This window comes from Macrosteles quadrilineatus, unplaced genomic scaffold (genome assembly GCF_028750875.1).
Source record: "Macrosteles quadrilineatus isolate MER2022 unplaced genomic scaffold, UCM_ALF_1.0 Scaffold_2__2_contigs__length_208266976, whole genome shotgun sequence".
NCBI lineage: Eukaryota > Metazoa > Arthropoda > Insecta > Hemiptera > Cicadellidae > Macrosteles > Macrosteles quadrilineatus.
This window is the reverse complement of record NW_026542595.1, coordinates 2,413,596-2,438,937: the sequence shown is the minus strand read 5'-3', so window position 1 is coordinate 2,438,937 and position 25,342 is coordinate 2,413,596. Positions and strand designations below refer to the sequence as shown.

At 36.3% G+C, this 25,342-nt stretch overlaps 1 protein-coding gene across 1 annotated transcript in view; it reads left to right on the top strand.

The window, feature by feature from the left end:
- LOC128985647 (uncharacterized) overlaps positions 1-25,342 on the top strand; it is a 133,177-nt gene that overhangs the window by 78,483 nt on the left and 29,352 nt on the right. Inside the window, exon 7 of the mRNA XM_054405387.1 lies at positions 7,742-7,958. Within this exon, the coding sequence (XP_054261362.1) occupies positions 7,742-7,958 (217 nt within the window). The remainder of the gene's footprint in view (positions 1-7,741; positions 7,959-25,342) is intronic.

The following is a 25,342-nucleotide window of genomic DNA, read 5'->3' as shown; positions in this document are numbered from 1 at the left end:
ATCTAAAGAAGCTGGTTATATTGAAGAAGAAGCTCCATCGTCAGTACAAGGCTACTTCAAACCTACGTTATTACCATGATTTTTGTCTTGTGAGGGCACAGTGCAAGGAACTCACCTCACGTTGTTACCAACAGTACATTAGCAAGGTTGAAGACTCCATGCAGTACAATGTTAAAGCTTTCTGGGCTCACATCAATAACATGAAGAACTCTGCGAAAATCAATAATACGATGAGCCTTGATGAATCAACTGCAAATATCCCACAAGATCACATCTGTGAGCTCTTTGCTAAACACTTTTCTTTAGTTTTCAAACCATCTGAAAGAGATCCTTTCTTCGAAGAACAGTGTTCTTCTGGTTCCTTCACTGAATTTTCTGTTTCTTGCAATGAAGTCGAAAAGGTTCTCTCCACGTTAGATGGTAATAAGGGAGCTGGTCCTGACGATATTCCACCATTAATATAAAAGTACTGTAGCTGGATTTTTGCCCCTCACTTGACAGTATACATCAACTGGTTTTTGCACTTGGGTATCTTTCCCCACTGCCTGAAGACAAGTTTTGTTACACCTATCTTCAAGAATGGCAATTCTTCAGACATAAAAAACTACAGACCAATCTCCATACAATCATCGCTCGCCAAAGTTTTTGAATCCCTGGTCCTCACTACACCTTTTCCACTTGCATTTCAGAAAGGGTCAATTGTATTTCAGAATAGTCATTTGTATTTCAGAAATGGCAATTTGTATTTCAGAATAGTCATTATTTGTATTTCAGAAATAGCAATTTGTATTTCAGATGTAAGATTTTAATTTTAGAAAGCGTCAATTGTATTTCAGAATAATAATTTTAACTTCAGAAAATATCATTTTTATTTCAGAAATCATCATTTATATTCCATAAATAATTATTTGCATTTCAGAAGATATCAATTGTATTTCAGAAATAATTTGTGTAAACAACTTTGAAATCAGCAGTTTTGAAATGAGTTGTAACAGCTGTTAAGATTAATAAATACATTGTTATTTTATTAGGGAAACTGCAGTGCCATTTTGTTGTGTGTCATGTTGTGTCTAGGTTTTTGTTATACTTATTTCAATCATTGTTTCTTTTAAAGAATAGAATAGTTGATTAGAAACTTATTGAGTTGCATTAGTTTTTGTAAACAATGGAGGTTAAAGACAATTGTGGCATTTGCCTTCATTCCATGATCCGCAAACCAGAGATAAGGCTACTTCCTTGCAGACATTTTTTGCATGAACAGTGTTGGAGAAATCGTTTGGGAGTTGATAACATCGATGAAATAGAGCAGTGCCATATGTGTCGTCAAGAAATTGAAGCCACAGAAAATGTTGAAAGGAAAGTATACAAGCATCATTGTGATGAAGATAGAAAGAGAATTGTGAGTTGTGCCAATAGGGGAGAGGATTGGGTGGCACTAAGTAACCAGCTTAATGTTCCATACAAGACAGCATATACGTGGGTCCGGTCTGGCGAAGAAAAACCAAAAATGAAAGGGGGGGAAAAGCCAAAATTTCTCTCAGAGGAACAAATCGACCGAATTGTGGGGTGGGTTGAAAATGATTGTGGAATAACTTTAAGAGTAAAATTTTGACTACTTTCCATATTGACATAGCTGTTTCAACAATTGGCAACTATCTTGAAGGAAGACTTTATAGAATTAAGACAGTTCACAATGAGCCTGTCACAATGAATGCAGATGCAAACAAACAATTGCGTGCTGAGTATGTGAGAGACTTGAACCTATACATACAAGAGGGGAAACAAATTGTCTGGTTTGATGAAACAAATTTTAATTTATTCTGTAGGCGCAAGAGAGGCCGAGCTAAAGTCGGTAACCGAGCAGTGCAAACCTTGCCTTCAAGCAAAGGTCCCAATGTCCATCTAATATGCGCAATCTCCGCAGCAGGAGTTGTGTGCACGGAGCGGAGAAGGGGGTCTTTTACGTGGGAAACTGCAAATGCCTGGTTACAAACATTGATTGAAAGATGGGAGGAAAATGGCAACGAGCTGGAGGATTTAGTAATTGTAGTTGACAATGCCCCTTGTCATAGTCGTTTGGAAGCCGTCCTAGCTGGGACTGGTGTTGTACTGCTACGGTTGGCACCTTACTCGCCCATGCTAAACCCAGTGGAAATAATTTGGTCGAAGATTAAAACATTTGTGAAAACAAACTTAAGAATCCCCAATGTCATTCCTCCTGGTGTCGTTGAACAAAGATTGGTGTACCTCGAGGGCCTAGTCGACCAGTCTACAAACACGATCGTTGGTGGAGATTGTGCTCGTGCTGTCCACTATACATCAGTCCATCATCCCGCAGCTCTCAGGATGCAGAATATGCAAGTTGGGCGATGAGAAGTTATTTTTATCTTGGTTTTAAAATAGTCACGTTTTTAACAATAATTCACTATTTTTTTTTTACTTTAAAATGCCATACAATGTTTTTAGATATCAGCGTATGTTCCCAATATTTTCTTTGGATTTAATATTGTAAATAAGTTACCAAATCAAATAAATTTTATGTTACAGTAAGTTGATGATTTTTTTAACAGTAGAATATTACTATTATTTTCGCTATTTTTATATGTAAAAACTATCAGGTATCATCTATTACTTATTTAATACGCAAGCAGGTATACTATTAAATGGCATTGTAAGACCTACGTCTGGTACCACGCTAATTTTATGTTATGAAGTTCCTAGATGCCATTTACACAATTCGTTAAGATTTCCATACATGTAATGAGCAAAAAATTCTTGTAAAAACTTTTGTTTAGTAAAAAAAAGAAAAAATCTTGATACTAGGCTGAATTTTCCATGGCTAACCTAACCACTTAACCCTTGGCTTCTTAGAAATCATTCAAAACTTTGAATCAGATCCGCTACGACTGGACATATGTATAAAAGTGTCTAATATTTCATTTCTGAAATACAATTGACTTTGTCTGAAATACATTTGACTATTTCTGAAATACATTTGACTAACTCTGAAGCATATGTGATGATTTCTGAAATACATATGACTATTTCTGAAATTCAATTTATTCTTCTGAATTTCAATTGATTTTTTCTCAAATAAAAGTAACCATTCTGGATTGCAAATGATACTTTCTGAAATAAAAATAATAATTCTGAAATACAATTGATGCTTTCTGAAATGAACTTGACCCTTTCTGAAATGCAAGTGGAAAAGGTGTAGATTAATTTTTTTTATTAAGAACCACTTATCAACAGCCCAGCATGGCTTCTATAGCGGTAGATCAGCTGCATCCAACCTGGTTATCTATCAAGATGATATAATATCAGCCTTCAACAGAAGTCATCAAGTAGACAGCATTTACCTGGACATGTCGAATGCTTTTGACAGATTGAGTCATGAACATCTACTGGCTAAGCTCAGCGTTTTGGGTGTTACTGGTGCCATGTTAAGTTGGTTCAGAAGCTATGTCAGTAATCGTCACCAGGTTGTCAGATACAATGGATGTACATCCACCGCGTTTCCTGTCCTTTCTGGAGTCCCCCAGGGCTCGTTATTGGGTCCTGTGCTGTTTTCCATATTTGTGAATGACCTGGTCTCAGTAGTCACAAATTGTAAAATATTACTCTTCGCAGATGAGGCTACAATATACAAGGAAATTTCGTCGGAGTATGATTGTGATATGCTTCAAGCTGACCTTGACCAAGTATTACTGTGGTGCCTCAAGAATGAAATGGAGCTTAACATCTCCAAATGCACAGTGTTCTCCTTCTCAAGACGGGCAAATACCATGATGCATGGTTATACTCTTGGAGGAAAATCACTTTCCAGATCATCTGTTGTTAAAGACCTTGGTGTGACTTTAACATCGTCACTAAGTCCCGATGCTCACCTTGATGCCATTAGTAGAAGAGCAAACTCTGTTCTTGGTTTTATTATTAGAGTGTCTAAGGACGGTTTTTCACCAGAAGCACTAAGGACTCTTTACGTTCAACTTATCCGCCCTATACTCGAGTACTGTTCTCCAGTGTGGTCACCGTATCAGCTGGGCCACATAGAACTTCTTGAGGGAATTCAAAGACGATTCATTCGAATTGTTGGACTGCAGCTGGGCTTTCGTTATGAAGATGTACCCTTGGACGAGCTAAGCCACCTCCTTCGTCTTCAAACCTTGTCAGTCAGGCGTAGAGTCTCCGATTTAATGTTTCTGAGGAAGATAATCTCAGCTTCAGTGGACTCACCTGAATTGTTGGGAAGAATCGACCTTCGAGCGTTGAAATCGACAAGATCTAAACAACTGTTTGAGAGGAGATATTGCTCTGCACAATATGCGTACCACAGCACTATGCCACGTCTCCATCGCCTTGGAAACTGTCTTCCAGAACACCTGGACTTCTTCTCCATGTCCGATGAAGTCTTTAGAAATGGGCTAAAGAGTTTCTACGCTTAGCTGCTGTTGAGATCATTATACTGTTACTTGCTTTTTTGTTTCTTTATCATTGTAGTTGTTGTTTAAGTGATTTATTTACTGTTACTTGTTTTTTGTTTCTTTATCTTTGTTCGCTAATTACCAAATTTGTTGTTCCCCATGTTGATTGTTAATTATTGTTGTCATTTATTGTATTTATTGTTATTTATTGTTATTTATTGTTTTTTATTGTTATTTATTGTCATTTTTTGTTATTCATCATTATTTATTGTTATATATATTGATATATTTTTGATACATTCTTATTTATTGGGGTTTTTTAGTCAGGTCATCTTCATGTTATGTATGAAATGTTCTATGTAAGTCTGAATGAAACGTCTTGCCATCATTGTATGTTTATGAAAATGGAGTTTTCCGTCTGTAAATAAATAAATAAATCATCCTTGGGAACCAGCAACTCAGCCATGGGAGAGAATACATATAGATTTCATGGGCCCTACAAAAACAGCAACTACCGATTGGACTGTTAAGGAGTTGAAGAAACTTTTTCGTACTTTTGGTCTTCCAAGCCTCCTAATTTCAGACAATGGACGAAGTTTCACTTCTCTTACTTTTCAAGAGTTTATTAAGTCATGTGGAACTCAACACAAAACGACTGCTCCATTCCACCCATCATCTAATGGACAAGCTGAACGCTTTGTACAAACAGTGAAGAAGATGTTGAAGTCGATATTAGATGAACCAGGAACACTTGACAGTAAAATTCACAAGGCGTTAATTCAACTCCGTCAAGTACCAAACTCAACATACTATCTCATGTTCAACAGACAAGTAAGAACATACCTCAGTGTTATGATACCTTCTAGAATCGAGGACTCAAAAGACAAACCTAAAGGTATAACACGCATATTTAAGGTCGGAGACCGTGTTCAAGTGAGAAACTACTACAAGGGTCAGAGAAAATGGAGTTTTGGAAAAGTTACATCAAGAGATGGAAATCAAAATTACAACGTTGAACTGGAGAACGGAGTAACATGCAGACGACATGTAGATCAAATGCTGCGGTCAAGACTTTAAAGGGGGAAGATTGATGTGTCTTTTCTAACATACTGTATGTTAAAAAAAATACCATATGTTTAATAAGTTAACTTTGTTTTTGTTTACAATCATTGTTATTTAGGATTCATTTCAGAATACACCTATTTTATTTTACACATCTTTTATTTAATATGTAACATTTGCATTGCTATTATATGCTTACTCCTCAGGGGGCTCAGCCCTAGGAATCGGAAGAAAATTGTTAACGTAAGCATAGGTCGATATGCACATCAAATTAAAGGTCTTCACTAGTAGATTACAATGCTGTAAATTCAAGCTCAAAAGAACGCCTGAGTAAAAAATGGCAGTTGTTCAAAGATTCAAAATGGCGGATTCAAGAAATCTTTGAACGGCCGCCATTTTGCGCAGGATCAACCTTTTGAAGTGCAGTTTGCGGTATTGTATTCTACTAAAAAAGACCTTTCATGTGCATGTTGACCTATGCTCCAATTTAAGATTTCTTTCTGACTCCTTGCAGGACGTCCCCATGATATGACAGAAAATTCATAGTTCCTTGAAAAAGTAGATTTTTAGGTGTGGTGTTGATGTACCAAATCTTATTGATTTATCTGTTGTCGTTTAGAAAATATTAAGCCTGTGCGGGACTTTTTATACACCCTGTATAATCCAATGTATGCTTGTTTGTTTGTTTGTCCTTTATGCGTTACCAAACCGGCCATCCGATCATGATGAAAATTTGGGAAGTTGTTATATACACCCCCGGGAAGGTTTGTGTGAAGCTTGGTGCAGATCCGTCAAACCCCAGTTGCTCTGAAGTTTCCCATGTTAACCTTATGAGTACTTATATTTAAATGGAATTAAAGAATCTTAACAGCTGGTTCAACTAAAAGTCTGTGATGTTCAATAGCACTAACAAGTTAAAAGGTTTACCAACAGGGTGCAGCACTATTACTTTTTAAAATTTATGACAACAGCTAATTTGCAAACAAAAGGTGAGTGAGCGTAGCAAACGAACTTCAACCTGGATGCGAGTTAGCGTAGCGAATGAGCTAAACCTGAAGGCAAGTGAGCGCAGCTCCAACCTAAAGGTGAGTAAGCGTAGCAAACAAACTTTAACCAGGACGTGATTGAGCGATGCAAACGAGTTTATCTTGAAAATGAACGAACATTTGACATAAAACCACATTAGGACAGGACGACGTCTGTCGGGCCAGCTAGTTATTTTTATAAATCAGAATTACATTCCCAATTGGTACTGCTACTGTATACTAAAAAATATGTTCAAACTTATTTGTTGTAGGAAATAGTGTAGCCTATATTTTTATAAATAGTAGGCTTCATACACGAAACATCTATAAGTATAAAAGAGGATGTTTGTATATATATTTGGCAGTGATAAACTCAGACACCGCTGAACCGATTGCCACGAAACTTGGTACATACGTGTAGAATTTCATGGAATAGGTTTATACACCATCAATTTCGTGATCCGTCCAATCGGCTCCGCCCCAGTGGCTCTGGAGTTTCCCATGTTAACCTTATGAGAAATGGAATTAATGAATCTTAACAGCTGTTTCAATTAAACAAGTTGGTTCTGTTCTATGATGTTCAATATCATTAAAGTTACAAGGATTACCAACAGGGTGCAGCACTATTATTTCTTTTACATTTATGACAACAGCTAATTTGCAACCAAAAGGTGAGTGAGCATAGCAAACGAACTTCAACCTGGAGGCGAGTTAGCGTAGTGAACGAGCTAACCTGAAGGCAAGTGAGCGTAGCGAACGAGCTAACCTGAAGGCAAGTGAGCGCAGCAAACGAGCTCCAACCTAAAGGTGAGTGAGCGTAGCGAACGAGCTCCAACCTAAAGGTGAGTGAGTGTAGCGAACAAACTTCAACAAGGATGTGATTAGCCATGCGAATGAGATCATCTTGAAAATTAAGAAGTTAAACGGGGGCAAAGCCCGCGGGTTACAGCTAGTATTATCTAATTTTGCATTATGTTTCCTTACAATCAATGACTTAAATCAGTTGTACAGTTACAACCAGCATTTCAAGTAGCTTTAACTTAAATACATTATTTACCAGGAACATTGAGCTCCTTATTTAACGTGTACATCCATGACATCAGATAGCAATAAATTGAACAATAAAACCAGAACTATTTTTAAGATATTATAGAATTATTTGAACAGTGAGCACTGTCTTTAGTTAAAGAAGATTTGATTCCTCCTAACCATTAAAGTGTTGTTTTGCAGAACCATTACAGATTTTAAGGATAATATAGCATTCCATATAAGGAAAATAGATGACAGTTATGCAGAAACATTACAAAGGGAAAGGTTGAAAAGTAAAGAGGCTCAAGAAACTGCAAAAGAAAGAGAAAATGAGGTTGTGCAACTAAAAACTGATATTTTAGAACTTCTTCAAGAACAGCAGGAACTGAGAGAAAGGTTGAGAATTATGGCTATTCAGGTACGTCATCAGTTGTAAAGTAACTTTTTTCTCAATAGCTCTGTAAAATGTTTAACGTTCTTTCAAAATAAATGCTTAATAGCCCAGGCAAATTAGACATATGCTCCCCAAAAAATCGTCTAAAGCTGGAAAGTGTTTTAATACATTTTGGGGGTCCCAAATAAGACTCCTGTGAGTTTGCGACGGATTCTGACGTCTGCTTAAGTTTTAGGAGTCGAAAAACTATGAAAATTTTGCACTTTTTTCAGTTTTTCGCTTATAACTCCTAAATAACGAATCCTAAGGAAAATGTTGTTCAAAGGTGTCTTTTAGTGCAATAAATTCCGCGTCGATTGATGTTAAATACGTCAAAATCGGCCGAGCCGTTTAGCCGCTGTAGCTTTTCAAAGGTGGGATATTTTCATCAACATGTCCAAAAGGTTGATTATTTGACCAGTTTTCGACTTACAACTCCTAAACGACGCATGCTATACAAAAAATGCGCCTGTATTTAGTTTGGAAAACACAACATTTTGCGTAGAGTTATGATTATGAATGACTAGATAGTGGTTTATTTCATGGTTATCATCCAGAGGTTTATCCAAGAATGTGTGAAGGGAAGGGTAGCAAGACCCCCTATGCAATTTTAAATCTAATATTGTTGAGGGGGTTACAAAAATTCTAGGATTCGTCCTAAGCTCCCATTTATACGATCCCATCTCTGGACACTCCGGAATGATGTTAAGCGATTCTAATATATAATAAAATATTACAACGAGAAAGATTTTATTAAAAATAGCAAAAATGTTATTTTTTAGCTTAATAAATAAAAGATGATAATGGGACGGATGTACATAGTTTTACTATGTATTTAGCCTATTAAAAAAAGATTGGAATTTTTTGTAGATTTTACCATATAACTTTTCTACTTCTCATCATTGGAATCTTAAGAATAAGGATTTATTCTTTGCTCTTATTGGTCTTGCCACAAATGGTGACATTCGGTACCATCTTTTTTGTCAGATATCGAATTGAGATAATCGTGCCCCTTGCAAGTCTTTCAGACAGTAGTGCATTATATCCCAGCATTTCATATGGAGCGAGAAAATGTAAACATTTTTAACATGTACACGATGGTGGAGATAGGTAGACGGAGTTGAGAAGTTCTTGTCGAACCGGTGGATTAGCCGTAGTGATGGGAGTTAACCCATTGACGTTAATTTTCCATACCTATCTCTCTGAATTAAGTACAATTTTGAATGAGCTCTAAAGGATTGGTGGATGAGCAGCCCCTTTTGTTAGAATCAAAGTCAAAATTAGTTGAAAGTGTCCTCTAGAAGAGACCAACCCTCACTTGATTTGGATATTTTCTGCTCCCAACCATGTATAGGGCCAACCTGCTTCTGCAACTTCGCCAAGCGTTGTAACCCGTCAGAACACAGTGAGATCCACATTGATTGGAGTAAACAGCATGAGTAGTTTTAGGCTACATGAATAGTTAGATTTTCGACTCTTCTACATCACGCTTTCTTCAAACTGCGCTAGTGGGTACGGACCTATTTTTAATCCAAAGTATGATTCAAATTGAGGCTTGGATTTAATATGGAATATCACGCATTGACTGAGGGGGCGGATTCTTCTTTAACCTTTGCTGTTGCCATCACAGCTCGCGATTAATGTCACTACTTCCTTTTATTCTGCACAGTTTATGGTCATTATAGGCTTGCCTATTTACGATTTTCTTGCAAGCTGTGCCTTTCCATTATGCTTTATACATATCTCGCGTTGATGCTATCATATGGGATAACTGCTGAGCTGATTGACATGAGCGAACTATTTTCAGTAAATGGGTCGTGACACTGGAACCATTTGATGAATTTCTTTTTGATCCCACCGTATCCGTGGAGTTTATATTGTCAACTTGCTGATAATATGTTGAAGAGGTGATCCCACAATATACCTTAACTTGATGGGTAGCATTCACTGCGATGGGCCTGCCAGCGAACCATCGGGCTAGGTCCACATCATTGATTCCCCTATCTCGGAAAAAACTCTCCACAGTAAGATGTTGCCCTCATGAGCACTTACTTGTTCATAGGCCATGCTGCACGATCCATGACGTCACACTAGTGGATAGATTCACTGCCATATCCCCTATGTTTTTGGTAATTAGGCTGGTTGTTTGGCAGATTTCAATGGTAAGATTTTAAACTTGACAAGCATCTGATCTAGTGTTAACAATCAATAGCGGTTAAATGGTGAAGCCGATCTTAATGAATTGGAAAACATTCTACGCAGACGTTTATGCTCTTCAAACTAACTACAGGAACATTTTTTCTATAGCATGCGTTAGTAAGCCAAAAACTGAAAGATGAATACAGGGATAGATAGTATATAATGGGTGGTTGGGATGAATCCTAGAATTTTCGGAACCTCAGACAACAATATTAGACTTTAAATTACATAGGGGGTCTTACTCTCATCACACCTTATTAGATAAACCTCTGGATGACCATCATGCAATAAACCACTATCTAATAATTCATAATCCATTTAAGGACAGGTCTTAATCTATGTTGTTACCAATGTTATTAAAATTTCCCAACTTTAACTTTAATACTTTTTTTTCAATGAAATGGCGTCCATACAAAGTAGGTAACAATCAATTGCCGTTATTGATTAATAAAAAAAACATTATACGCAGAATTTTGTGTTTGCTAAACTAACTACAGGTGCATTTTTGTATAGCATGCGTCGTTTAGGAGTTTTAAGCCAAAAACTGGTCAAATAATCAACCTTTTGGCCATGTTGATGAAAATATCCCACCTTTGAAAAGCTACAGCGGCTAAACGGCTCAGCCGATTTTGACGTATTTAACATCAATCGACGCGGAATTTAATGCACTAAAAGACACCTTTGAACAACATTTTCGTTAGGATTCGTTATTTAGGAGTTATAAGCGAAAAACTGAAAAAAGTGCAAAATTTTCTTAGTTTTTCGACTCCCAAAACTTAAGCAGACGTCAGAATCCGTCGCAAACTCACAGGAGTCTTATTTGGGACCCCCAAAAGGTATTAAAACACTTTTCAGCTTTAGACGATTTTTTGGGGAGCACACCCTATATTTGATCTAATTTGCCTGGACTATAATACTTAATTTTAATTACGTAAAATCATAGACAAAAATAATTAAATATAGACCATCAGCCGTGATGCGGTTACCATTGGTTCTGGCGCACACTGGTGGGAGCGCCATGTAGTTACAGAATACGCGCTACGTAACTACACAGCGCTCCCAGTGGTGTGCGCCAGAACCTATGGTCACCATGGTAACCGCAGCACGGCTGACAGTCTATATTTCATTCATTTTGTCTATGGTAAAATGTATTTTATTTGATATTTTATGAACAAAATTGGACCAACATGTAATTTTAATGGGAAGAGTTATTTTTTACTTTCTCCCCCTATACCATAGTACATATATTGTTGGAGAAAGTATTGTTTTTGTCAAAATTTTTGAGTTTGAATTCATATATCCGTTTTGGGTCCCCCTTAAAAAGTCGTTTTCAAAGTGATGTCTGTGTGTGTGTGTGTGTGTGGGTGTGTGTGTGTGTGTGTCTGTATGTGTTTAGACGAGCTACAGACCACACCTGTAGTCCAATTTTGATGAAATTTGGTATGTAGGTACTTATATATGGTATATCCAGGCCCTTTTTTCGTTTTTTGGAAATTTTTATTTTTAATGGTAATTTTCCCATAAAATAACAGAAAAATCTGATTTTCTCAAAAATGGCCAGACAATTTTGATAAAAGTTTAGTAAATTCCAAACAAAATGGTACGAATCCCATTTTTGTAAAAATTACGGTTTAAAAGTTATTGTAACTTACCCCTATAAAAAACAAAAAATCAGATTTTATAAAAAAGACAGTTTCGATTAAAACTAATATGTTGTGGTCCTTTTGGAGACAAAATGGTAGGTACAAATCCTATTTCTGTAAAAAATATGGTTCAAAGGTTATTGTAACTTATGTTGTTGTTTCCCATGAAAAAAAAAATCGGAATTTAGGAAAAAATCCGGTTCTGATGGAAATTAGTTGTGGTTAAATGTTCTGGTCCTTGATAAATAAATAAATAAATAAAAAGGCCTTTATTTACAAGCGAGTTTCATATACATGATTTTCAAACTTACTCAAGTCAAACTAAAACTAAACTAACCTAATATATACAGAAATTTAATATACAAAAAAAACTACAAAGAAAAAACATTTACAATTTACATTTGTTTTTCTGCATTGCGGCCCTGAATGAGCCATACGATTTGGAGCTCTTTATGTCCTGAGGGAGGCCATTATACAACTGCGGGCCAAAATAAGAAAATGACTTTCTTCCAACCTCAAGCCTCACTTTAGGAAAGTGAAGCCTGCGGTCGGAACGAGTACCACGCAGGCAGATCTCCCCCCTGTACTTAAGCCTCTCGCTGAGGTACTGAGGCTCTCCCAGCGTGAGCACTTTGTGGACCAGGCAGCAGGTCAGCCTCCTGCATATTTCATCCATTGGGATGAGCTTTGCAGCATCTCGGAAGGAGGACACGTGGTCAAAGCGGTTAAGGCCAAAAATGAACCTTACTGCTGAATTTTGAATTCTTTGAACTCGTGCCATATCCTCCTTAGAGATGCTGTTTCCATATGCAGGAAAGCAATATGTAAAGGCTGGGAGGACCAAGGACCGCATGAGTTGCATTTTGGCATATTCTGGCAGTAGAGTTTTAAATCTGCTAAGACCTCTCAGTCTACCCACTGCACGTTGAACTGCAGATGTGACATGGTCAGAAAAAGAGAGGTCTTTGTCAAGTACAACACCAAGTGTGTTGACAGTGTCGCAAACAGACAATCTCATGCCATCAAGGGTGACTTCTATAGCAGATTTACTCAATTCCTGCATCATAATGTTTGGTCCAGTATGCATGACTACACACTTGTCAACATTCAATCCAAGGCCATTCATGACAGACCATTGAAAAATGCTGTGCAAATCAGCATTGATGAGCCGGATTGCTTCTGATGTCTTGTCTGGCTTGTATGACAAGTGTAGTTGGCAGTCATCAGCATACAAGTGTGCCGTACAATATTCTACACTTCTGGACAAGTCAGACGTGTACAAATTGAACAGCACAGGTCCTAAACAACTACCTTGAGGAACACCGCGCAATTTGCAAAGCGGATCTGATGTCTCACTCCCAATTTTGGTAACCTGCAGTCGGGACTCCAAATAGGACCGAAACCAACAAACAACTTTTTCACTACAGCCATAGCACTTCATTTTGGCCAATAACAATTCATGATCAATAGAGTCAAATGCTTGGGAATAATCTAGAATAGCTAATGTGCTGTATAGGCCTTTATCTTTGGCATCGAATAGATCCGCAAACATATTAGTCAGTGCAGTACAAGTACTGTGGTTTTTTCTAAACCCTGACTGTAGCTTAGGCAATATATCAAAGTCATCTAGAAATGAAGCAATTTGTTTAGTTACTATCTTTTCCATTATTTTAGACATTGCAGGTAACACGGAGATAGGTCTTAAATGCTGGACGGTTTTTGGCGCAGCAACCTTAGGCAATGGTTTCACATGAGCAATCTTCCAACTTGTAGGGAAAACACCTGAGGCCAGACTCATGTTTATCAAATGTGTTATTGCTCCAATTGCATATGGGCTAACAGATCTTATCATTTGTATCGATATACTATCAACACCTACAGCTTTTGATTTTATTGAGTTCATTGCCTCTTTAACATCATTTTCTGTAATCATTTTAAATTCAAACTTATCGTTATCTCCATGTTTTTTATATTGTTGAAGTTTATTTAGCAATTCAATGTCTATATCATTACAAGATCCCATATTGACAAAATATTCATTTATCTTATTAATGTCTAAATCTGGGGGGAGCCTACTATTCCTCTTACTACTTACAATCTCACAATTTTTTAAACAATTCCAGAACTCTGCAGGGTTTTCACATGAGGCAAGCTTGTTAGAAAAGAATATTTTCTTAGCCTCTTGGATCATGAAATTCAAACTATTTCTTATGGTTTTATACTCATACCAGTCTGAAGAATCTCTGGTCCTCCAATATTTGTTACGGTGTTTATTTTTAACAATTGACAATTCTTTAATTGTTTCATTTATCCAGGGAGCTTTTTTCCGTGTTACCTTCTTACAAACAATAGGAGCAACCTCATCAAACACTTTCTTTATATGATCAGTAATAAATTGCTCTATCTCATCAGGAGACTCTAGCTTGTACACACAATTCCAGTTAGTATCAGCAATTATGTTTAGTGCAGTATCTGCATTAAATTTAGAAAAATCTCTAAATGTGATTAGCTTCGACCCCCTTTTGTCTTTCTTACAAGATATACAACAATATATTAGTTTATGATCAGTCATCCTCATTCCTCTGTGGTCAACTATGCTGGGGGTGTCTATGACTCCAACTCTTTCAATCTCGGCTGATTTGTCTACTATGATGTGATCAATCAATTTTGCTGAGGTTTCTGTCACCCTTGTAGGCTCGCTGACAATTTGTATAGTGTTAGATTCTTTCATCAGCCTACGCAAGTAATTTGTTTCGCAGGTTTGTGACAGCATATCAATATTAGTATCCCCCAAATAAATGACTGATTTAACTTCAACCGCAAGGTCAATAAAAAGATATGATTTTGATATTCTAAACAAAATGGTACAAATTCCATTTCTGTAAAAAATATGGTTCAAAAGTTATTGTAACTTATGTTATTTTCCCATAAAAAAGCTCATAAAACTAGGTGGCGTTCGCAGAGGCATCCACAAAATTGAGCGGAGCCTTCAATGGTTCATATTATATTGTTTTTGTCGTACTGCAGTAAAAACAGTAGTTTTTAATGCATGCGTGGCGGGTCTAAAGTAGCATTTTTAATATTTAGGGAGTAAAAATCGTAATTAGCCTCTATGGAGTAAAAATCAGCTGTTGTCAACTCAGTTGTAAATTTCGATTGTAAACGATTGCATGTATCGAAAATATGTATCGATTCGTGCTTCGTAATCATTATAATATACAGTCTACAGTCTCTTCCCGTAGCATTTTAGCATTGCAGATACATAGTCCATTCCCAAACACAACACTGCTCACCTTTACTACTTCCTTCACCACACCCTACGTCGTGGACATGTTTCCCTCTCTTCCCATAGCACTTTAGTATTGAAGATACATTAATCTAACTGCCACAGACGGATCTCACACTATGCTGATGCTTATACTTTACTACTTCCTAAGCCACTTCCTAAGTCGTGGACCTGTATTCATCACTTTCCATTGCATTTTAGTATTTTAGATACGTTAATCTAATTGCCACAAACATTCCCACAATCCGGACTGCTAGCCTTTACTACTTCTTTCACCATTCCCTATGACGTGGGGGATGCTTCCATCCCTTCTCTAGCATTTCAGCTTTGCAAATACGGTACATTATAACTGCTAAAAGCGGTTTCCATTTCCCACACTCCAAACTGCTCACCTTACTACTTCTCTCGCCTCTTCCTACGTCGCGGATCTGTTTCCCTCTCTTCCCATAGCATTTTAAGATTGTAGATACCTAAATCTAATCGTCATAAACAGATCCCACACTCCGAACAACTCGCCTTTACTACTTCCTTCACCACTTCCTACATCGCGGAACTGTTTCCTCCCTTTCCGTAGCATTTTAGGATTGCAGATACCTTAATATTATCGTCATAAACAGTTACCACATTCCGGACAGCTCCCATTGACTACTTCCTTCGCCACTTCCTACGTCACGGACCTGTTTTCCTCCCTTCCTATAGCATTTTGAGGATTGCAGATACCTTAATCTAATGGTAAAAAACAGTTCCCACAGTCCGGACTGCTTGCCTTTACTACTTCCTTCACCACTTCCTTCATCGTGGACCTGTTTTCCTCCCTTCCCATAGAATTTTAGGAATGCAGATACCTTAATCTAATCGCCATAAACAGTTTCCACACTCCAGACTGCTCGCCTTTCCTATTTCCTTCACCACTTCCTACGTCGCGGACCTGTTTTCCTCCCTTCCCATAGCATTTTAGGATTGCAGATACTTTAATCTAATCGTCACAAACAGTTCCCCCAGTCCGGACTGCTTGCCTTGACTACTTCCTTCACCACTTCCTACGTCACGGACCTGTTTTCCTCCCTTCCTATAGCATTTTGAGGATTGCAGGTACCTTAATCTAATGGTAAAAAACAGTTCCCACAGTCCGGACTGCTTGCCTTTACTACTTCCTTCACCGCTTCCTACGTCACGGACCTGTTTCCCTCCCTTCCCATAACATCATAGGATTGTAAATACCTTAATCTAATGGTCACAAACAGATCCCACAACCCGAACAGCTTGCCTTTAGTACTTCCTTCACCACTTCCTACGTCGCGGACCTGTTTCCATCCCTTCCAATAGCATTTTAGGATTGCAGATACCTTAATCTAATCGTCATAAACAGTTCCCAAACTCCGGACAGCTCGCATTGACTACTTCCTTCACCACTTCCTTCGTCGTGGACCTGTTTTCCTCCCTTCGCATAGAATTTTAGGAATGCAGATGCCTTAATCTAATCGCCATATACAGTTTCCACACTCCAGACTGCTCGCCTTTACTACTTCCTTCACCACTTCCTACGTCACGGACCTGTTTTTCTCCCTTCCCATAGCATTTTAGGATTGCAGATACCTTAATCTAATGGTAAAAAACAGTTCCCACAGTCCGGACTGCTTGCCTTTACTACTTCCTTCACCGCTTCCTACGTCACGGTCCTATTTCCCTCCCTTCCTATAACATCATAGGATTGCAAATACCTTAATCTTATGGTCACAAACAGATCCCACACTCCGAACAGCTCGCCTTTACTACTTCCTTCACCACTTCCTACGTCGCTGACCTGTTTCCTTCCCTTCCAATAGCATTTTAGGATTGCAGACACCTTAATCTAATCGTCATAAATAGTTTCCACACTCCGGACAGCTCCCATTGACTACTTCCTTCACCACTTCCTACGTCGTGGACCTGTTTTCCTCCATTCCCATAGAATTTTAGGAATGCAGATACCTTAATCTACTCGTCATAAACACTTTTCCCACTCCAGACTGCTCGCCTTTACTACTTCCTTCACCACTTCCTGCGTCGTGGACCTGTTTTCCTCCCTTCCCATAGAATTTTAGGAATGCAGATACCTTCATCTATTTGGCATAAACAGTTTCCACACTCCAGACTGCTCGCCTTTACTACTTCCTTCACCACTTCCTACGTCGCGGACCTGTTTCCTTCCTTTCCAATAGCATTTTATGATTGCAGATACCTTAATCTAATCGTCATAAACAGTTTCTACACTCCGGACAGCTCGCCTTGTCTACTTCCTTCACCACTTCCTACGTCACGGACCTCAAGCAGAGGACTATCTCAAGCTAGTGTCGTCATTTGATTATAGTTATGGTCCATACCGTTTCTGTTCTAATATCCGTGGAATAACGCTATCAGCTATTTCTTTATCTACTGCATTCAAAATTCAACAGCTGATCATATGTCTTTGTTTATGTGTCAAATACTGCTTCCATAAGGATTACATTGAAACTTTGAGACCCAGTGGGGCGGATTCCTGAGAGTTATTTTTAACGCCATATAGATGTTGGCACTCACCGATATGGTCTTTATCACCATGCAAAATTTGAAAACGATTGATTCAGCCGTCTAGGAGGAGTTTGCGTATTACGAAATGCATAAGAGTCGACGTATAAGAGCTTCGCTCGCTCCGCTCAATAACAAAAAATCTGATTATAGGAATAAAGCCGGTTTTGATTAAAGTTGATGTGTTATGGTCCTTATAATTATAAACAAATTAGTGCAATCCTCTCTTGCTGTAACAACTACGGTTCAGAAGTTATTGCAACTTTTGTGACTTTTCCTATAAAATATCATAGTTACTCCCACCGCATGGTTTTGACAAGCTTATGGGAGAAAGAATGTATTGCTGAAACCGTTTATTTCTTGTCTTATGATCCCGCATATTTTTTTCTTATGGACTGATTGTATATGGGGCTCAGCTACCCAGGGTGAAAAAATTTTGGTTCTTTAAAAAAGAGCTATCCAAATTATAGCTCAAGTCCCCCAAATTGCTGGGAGTAAGCAGTAGGCCTATTTTATTCAATTAAGAATTTCTTACTTTTATTACATACATACATTATTTTTTAAAGTTATTTAATGGTTGGCACGTTAATGCTAAACCAAACTGTCTCATGATTGTCACATCATTATTGGTGTAGCGACCGTGGAGCGGTCGCTCTAGGGCGAAATGCTCTGGGGGCGGAACTTTTTGGAGGAAATGAAAAAAACTTTTGTTACTTGAGGACTATTAAAGATAATTATACTATTAAACGTCAAATTGAAGGGAAAAGAACAAAGATTTTTTTCTCATACCTTGAACAATTTATAAAATAAATTATTTTATAAATTGTAAATATTTTATAAATTTGTAAATATTCGGAACAATTTAATAAAATTCAGATTTTAATCTATCTAATATGAGCGTAAAACTGGCCAAGTCTTTACGCTTAGAGCGATCGGCGAGGTTATCCAATGTCTTAACTGAATTTTGTAGGCTCAAAGACAACAATACTATTATAAACTAGCTGTACCCACGGGCTTTGCCCCGTTTAACTTCATAAGTATTCGCATGGCTCAATCACGTCCCGGTTGAAGTTCGTTCGCTACGCTCACTCACCTTTAGATTGGAGCTCGTTCGCTGCGCTCACTTGTTTTCAGGTTTGATTACATATTCAGGCATTTGAGAACATATCAGGAATATAAAATCATATCAAGATACTTCGTTGGTGAACACCAACATAGCATTAAACAATTAAAATATTTTCCAAGTATGTTCATAAAATTGTTAATAATTTGAAAGTTTACAAGCCAACAATTGAAATCAGCTGGTTTTGTAAACGAAGTTTAACACCCAGCTGATCAAATGTCAGCTGATTAAAAGATAACTAAGAAAATAACAGATACTGTATTACATTTGGTTCAATGTTTTGATTCCCAAAACTCTGACCCTGACGCAGTTTTGACCTAATTTTACATCATTTTAAAGGGCATGAAATGTGGAAGTTTTTTACGTAATTTGACAAAACATCACATTAGTGTTAATAGTTGTAACACCACTTTGAAGTTATAAAGAAGTCATTTACAAACTTCTTTATTTATGTTATGTGAGACATACAACGGTGAAAATATGGTTGTATGTTAAAGATGTTGCAATGGTTTTGTAGGAAATTTAACGCTCTTTTCATTGGTATAAGTTATTATGTTGTGCGTGCATTGGCTAAATTTATACGCTCGTTTTAGTGAAGCTACTACAGGTAATTTTAAAAATTCACATAATCGGCCATTACAGCCTAACAGGTGGGGTTGGAAAATTTTTGTTTGGCATTTTTTGTTCCTTTTAGTGAGTAGAATAACTGGTAAAAATTAACGCACTTAATAGAAACTCACCCTGTAGATAACAAAATACCCCCTGTCGCAGCAAACCTGCATATACTAAGCAAATTTCCATTTACCCAGCTTGATTTCTACTAAAATATTCCTTATAAATTTTCAGATTTATTTCCTATTTAAATAACAATAATTTTAGTGAGTAGTTAGGTTTGCTGCTATGGGGAAGATATTGAGGTGTGTTTTTTTTTTTTTTTTTTTATTGAAATATTGATAGCTTAGTATGAAATAAACCAAATTGCCAAATTTGATTAAAATATATCCATAAACAAGCAAACTACAACGGTTTATTTATTCTCCATAAGAATACCATGGGAATTTTAAATTTACAATTATTTTAATTTTCTCCGTAGGTAGTCAATGAACATTCAAAAATACTTCAAAATACTAAATTATTTGTTTTTTAAGCCCATCAAAATGGTCTAGAGAGAAATTTAGAAATTAAAAGTTTTTAGGGTGAAAAATGGGAAAAATATATTTTTATTCCATAAAACCCCCGATAAACCCCTGTTGCCATAGTCCGATTATGCTGGTTTGCGAACTCGTTCGAATAAACGTAGGTTTACACGTTTGTACCAAATGTCATCAAAATTGGATCATTTTTGCTCGAGTTATCGAGCTAACGGACACATATATAAATATATATATATATAAATAAATAAATATATATATAAATAAATATATATATATATATGAATTTGAACGGATGGTGTTTTTGGCCTATGGGGACCTCAAAATGAAAAAGTAAATCGGTCCCGGGTCTAGGTCTTACCATGAGACCTACGCTAATAGCTTATTCCCTATCTGGGAAATTCGCTAAAAAATTATTCAATCAGCTGTTATGTCTAAACTCCTGATTTATACAGGGTGGTAAAAAAGTCCCAGGACAGTTAAATATTTTAAAATATAATGCAGATAGAGCTACAATACTTGGTACAAAGTTACAGGTTATAAAACTCTATTATAACAGCACGATGTCTCGTCTTCAAAGGTCTGGCAACAGCATCGCTGGATCTGTTGATTTCTTCCACGACAGTGTGGCGACTCTCAGGAGGAGGATTGCTGGGTTGCAGGCATGAACGACTAATTTCACCTATTTATTGTTGTTATTTACCGTTATATATTCTATCACTTGTTAATCTGTTTGTTATTTATTTGAATATATATTGACTGTTTTCCTTTCTTCTCTGTAAAAAACTTGTTATTTGTTGCAGGCATCCATCAAATGTTCAGATTTGCTTTATTTTTTCATATATTTATATTGTTGTTGTTATCTACTATATATTTATTGTTGTTATACTTATATATATTTATACATATTTATTGTTATTGTTACATATGTACTTATTTATTGCTGGGTTGAAATGTTTACAAAAATGTATTTAAATTCTACAGTCACCTAAGAGAAATATTGTTATGTCTAGACTATAAAATTGGAGATGTTCCGTTGGTATATAAAATAAAATAAAATATTCAGTGATCCAATAACTCTTCAGGGGGACGGCCCACAAGGAGTCGGAAGAAAATCTTAAATAGAAGCATAGGTCAATATGCACATCAAATTAAAGGTCTTTTTTAGTAGAATAAAATGCCGCAAACTGCACTTAAAAAGGTTGATCCTGCGCAAAATGACAGTTGTTCAAAGATTCATTTAATTTACATTGCTATTATACGCTTACTCCTCAGGGGGCTCTGCCCTAGGAATCGGAAGAAAATTGTTAACGTAAGCATAGGTCGATATGCACATCAAATTAAAGATCTTCACTAGTAGATTACAATGCTGTAAATTCAAGCTCAACAGAATGCCTGAGTAAAAAATGGCAGTCATTCAAAGATTCAAAATGGCGGATTCAAGAAATCTTTGAACATCTGCCATTTTGCGCAGGATCAACCTTTTGAAGTGCAGTTTGCGGCATTGTATTTTACTAAAAAAGACTTTTAATTTGATGTGCATATTGACCTATGCTTCTATTTAAGATTTTCTTCCGACTCCTTGTGGGCCGTCCCCCTGAAGAGTTATTGGATCACTGAATATGTGTTAAAATAAAGTTTTATGCCCTGTAACTTTGTACCAAATATTGTAGCTCTATCTACATTATTTTTTAAAATATTTAACTGTCCTGGGACTTTTTTACCACCCTGTAGATTATTTTTCTTAAGGTTTCATATTATATGTAGACAATGTAAAAGGAGTATTAACATTTTTGTCAATACTACCTTATGTTCTTCAAGTTAACTTTTAATGTTGTATTGTTATTTCATTTGCTTATTGTTCAACCTTTGAACAGATTGTTAATAAAATAATTTAAAAAAAGATTGTTTAAATGGAGAAAAGTGGTCAGGCATTATGAAAAGAACAAATTTCTCTGTTATTATTTATCCATCCTTAACAAATAAAGAATCATTGAAAACTGCATAAAATTTACTAACTTTTTTTCTCTTGCATTATTTTTGTAAAGTTAACGGGTTTTGCGAAATTTGGCATCAAATGCCCGCCATTTTGAAATGGTTTATGCTTTTAAATAAACGAAAATAGGTCTTAATAAGATAAACATTTTTGCAAAATCTCAAACCATTTAGGAGTTTTTTTTTCTTTACATATAAATACAGACAGACGGTAAACTAGGCACCACATACCCATATTCCTATGGTGAAATGTGTTTGTCTTGACCTAAGCAATAACGGCTATATACATTTGTCCTGAGAGTTAGGGGACACACTGTATAAATAATAAATATCCGTCCTCAAATTTAATATTTGTATATAGTTTCTAATTCATCACTGTCACCATGGTGCTCGCTGAAGTCTACAGGCGTCAACTGGGGTTTCACTTGTCATAAACGTTCCTACACATTATTAGTGATCAGTCTTGCAATTGAATATAATGTGAACTATTTTTTACTTACTAAGCTATGATTTTAATTAGAAAATAAATTACTTAAACCATCTATATATAAAGCCAAAAGTACCCATGAACTTTTGAGAAAACTACAAGTCGCACCCCCATAAACCATATAGGCTACTTTAAATGTTCATCGTGACGAGAAACCTTAGGCAAAACTATCCATTATTTCATAAATTGCCCTTTAAGGTCGTAATTGCTTTCCGAAGGGAACTTTCGATATACCTAATGTTAAAAAATATCAGCTGTACTTATTTGTACCTATGTTATTCTTTAAATTTATTACCTTACTAGCTGTAACCCGCGGGCTTTGCCCCGTTTAACTTCTTAATTTTCAAGATTATCTCGTTCGCATGGCTCAATCACGTCCTGGTTGAAGTTTGTTCGCTACGCTCACTCACCTTTAGGTTGGAGCTCGTTCCCTACGCTAACTCGCCTCCAGGTTGAAGTTCGTTCGCTACGCTCACTCACCTTTTGGTTGCAAATTAGCTGTTGTCATAAATGTAAAAGAAATAATAGTGTTGCACCCTGTTGGTAATCCTTGTAACTTTAATGCTATTGAACATCATAGAACAGAACCAACTTGTTTAATTGAAACAGCTGTTAAGATTCAATAATTCCATTTCTCATAAGGTTAACATGGGAAACTCCAGAGCCACTGGGGCGGAGCCCGAAAGGATTTTTGAAATAAGAATATGCCTATATGTTAATCGGGAATGTGAGCTATCATCATGCCAAATTTCAGCCCAATCCGACCAGTATTTTTCGCGTTCACTTGTCACAAACATACATCCATATATCCAAACTTTCTCATTTATAATATTAGTAGTAGGATTAAAATCAGGTGTGATTATTTGTTTGTATTACTGTATTTTGTTTTGTTTATTTCAGGTTAGCTTAACAAATCAATAGTTTTATCAAAGATTACATATGCTACGCAAAATTTTGCGTAGCATATGTAATCTTTGGTTTTATTAATGTAGTACTTATGAAGTCAAACGGGGTGAAGCCCGTGGGTAACAGCTAGTTATTTATAAAACAAAAACGACTGCTCAAATTATATAGAAGTTTTTAGGTTATAAAATAGTATATTCCTTTGCTTTATTTAGAGGTTTTAAATTTTTACCAAATTTTAAATACTGTATACAGTAGAACCTCTTTAATCCGAACTAATTGGGACCGGGGGTAGTTCGGTTTATTGAATAGTTCGGATTACAGAACATATTGTTGTTTTTACATAACAAAGCTAGGGAAAAGTGAAAAGTGCTTTTTAAAGTAGAATACAGAATTTATATAATAGTATTAAACATAAGGAATAAACAGTAGGCCTACTATACATTACAATTGAAATAACTATGGTGCGTATATAAATAAATACAGTATACATACAATAAAGAACTACTGTACTGTGTATAGAGTACAGCAATGAGGCGTTCGGATTAGTGGACGTTCGGATTACAGGGGTTCGGATTAAAGAGGTTCTACTGTAGTTGTTTTTTTTACAAAAAATATTCGGTGAAGATTTACATCATACTGCAGAAAAACTGCTGTTTTAAAATCTGCAATACTGTACTTTCGTTGGGGGGCTAAAGTTGTTGATTTTCAACATTAAACATAAGAGAACCTAGCAAAAGCCGATATCATTAATGTACATTTTTATAGCTATAAAAGTCGTCCGCTAGCTACACCGAAGTAAATAGACCTGATTATACTATATCGTGTAATTATCAAAATTTTTTGTTTAGTGTTTATAATTGTGTTATATTTTACTACAAACACAGCCTAACCATACATTGACATTTATATCAGTAAATATGTAAATTAATTCAAATAATAAAATATTAATTTATTATTGTGTTGGCAGATTAATACGTATTGCATCTAAAATGACTGTAACAACAGTTCGTTAATGATCTGTGTCGAAAGGACTCTTTTTAAGCCATCCAGACGAAGTATCTATATTTTAATACGCAAGCAGTTTTCTTTTCACAGTCATAACTCAATAACGGCTTGACGGATTTTAACGTTTGAGGTGTCAAATTGAAAGTATTTTCACGTAGATGTGCAAATACGTCTCAGAATATTAAGAAAGGACATCACTTAAGTACAGTTAAGGATTAAAGTTTGGGAACGGCGGCGCTATCTGTTGACATTTAATCAAACTCAATTCCCTTTGTTTACAACTAAACATATGGACGTAGTTTTAAATGTTAACCATAAACTGCAGGACTTATTACTTCCAGGGAAAAGCCGAAATATATATTTGTATTTAAACACCTGTTAAATAAGTCTGGTTAATCAATTAATAGTTTTTGAGCAAGACTTGACAACAAATTGTTTGTTTTTTGTTGAGTTGAATTTATTTTACCTTACATCGTATTTTACTGAATTATCGTGTTGTTTTGGTTACAGTTCGGTGTGATAAAATGAATGTTTGAAAGTGATTATTTACAGTGCAGCTACCCGTTACATTACCATATTATGTAATTTACAATATGCATAAAAATTCCGTTGTAGTGTTTTCTGTTCTTTGGTTAACTTTCGTATTATATCTCAATTTAAAATTAAAACAGGGCTGTGAGGCTTAGATCTAGACATCATTTGGATAAAATCAGTCAACTCAATTCAGACTTTACCATGGTCAGCTCTGAGAAGCTCATTTAGATAAGAGGATCACACAGGGGATCTACAATTTCAAGATCCATGACAAGTTTTACCTCCAAATAGATAATCTAATTCCTTAAGAATTTCATCCTGAACACGCGGAGATATATAAGTACGACGTTGGCACTGGAACCCAACAGCGCATGAAACACAATAGAAAATTTAAAGAAAAGATTCAATGAAAAAATATGCAGGAAGCAGGGCCACATTGCCAACCCATTTGCCCAATCTTTTAAAAGTGTGGCAGAAATTTGTATGGACAATA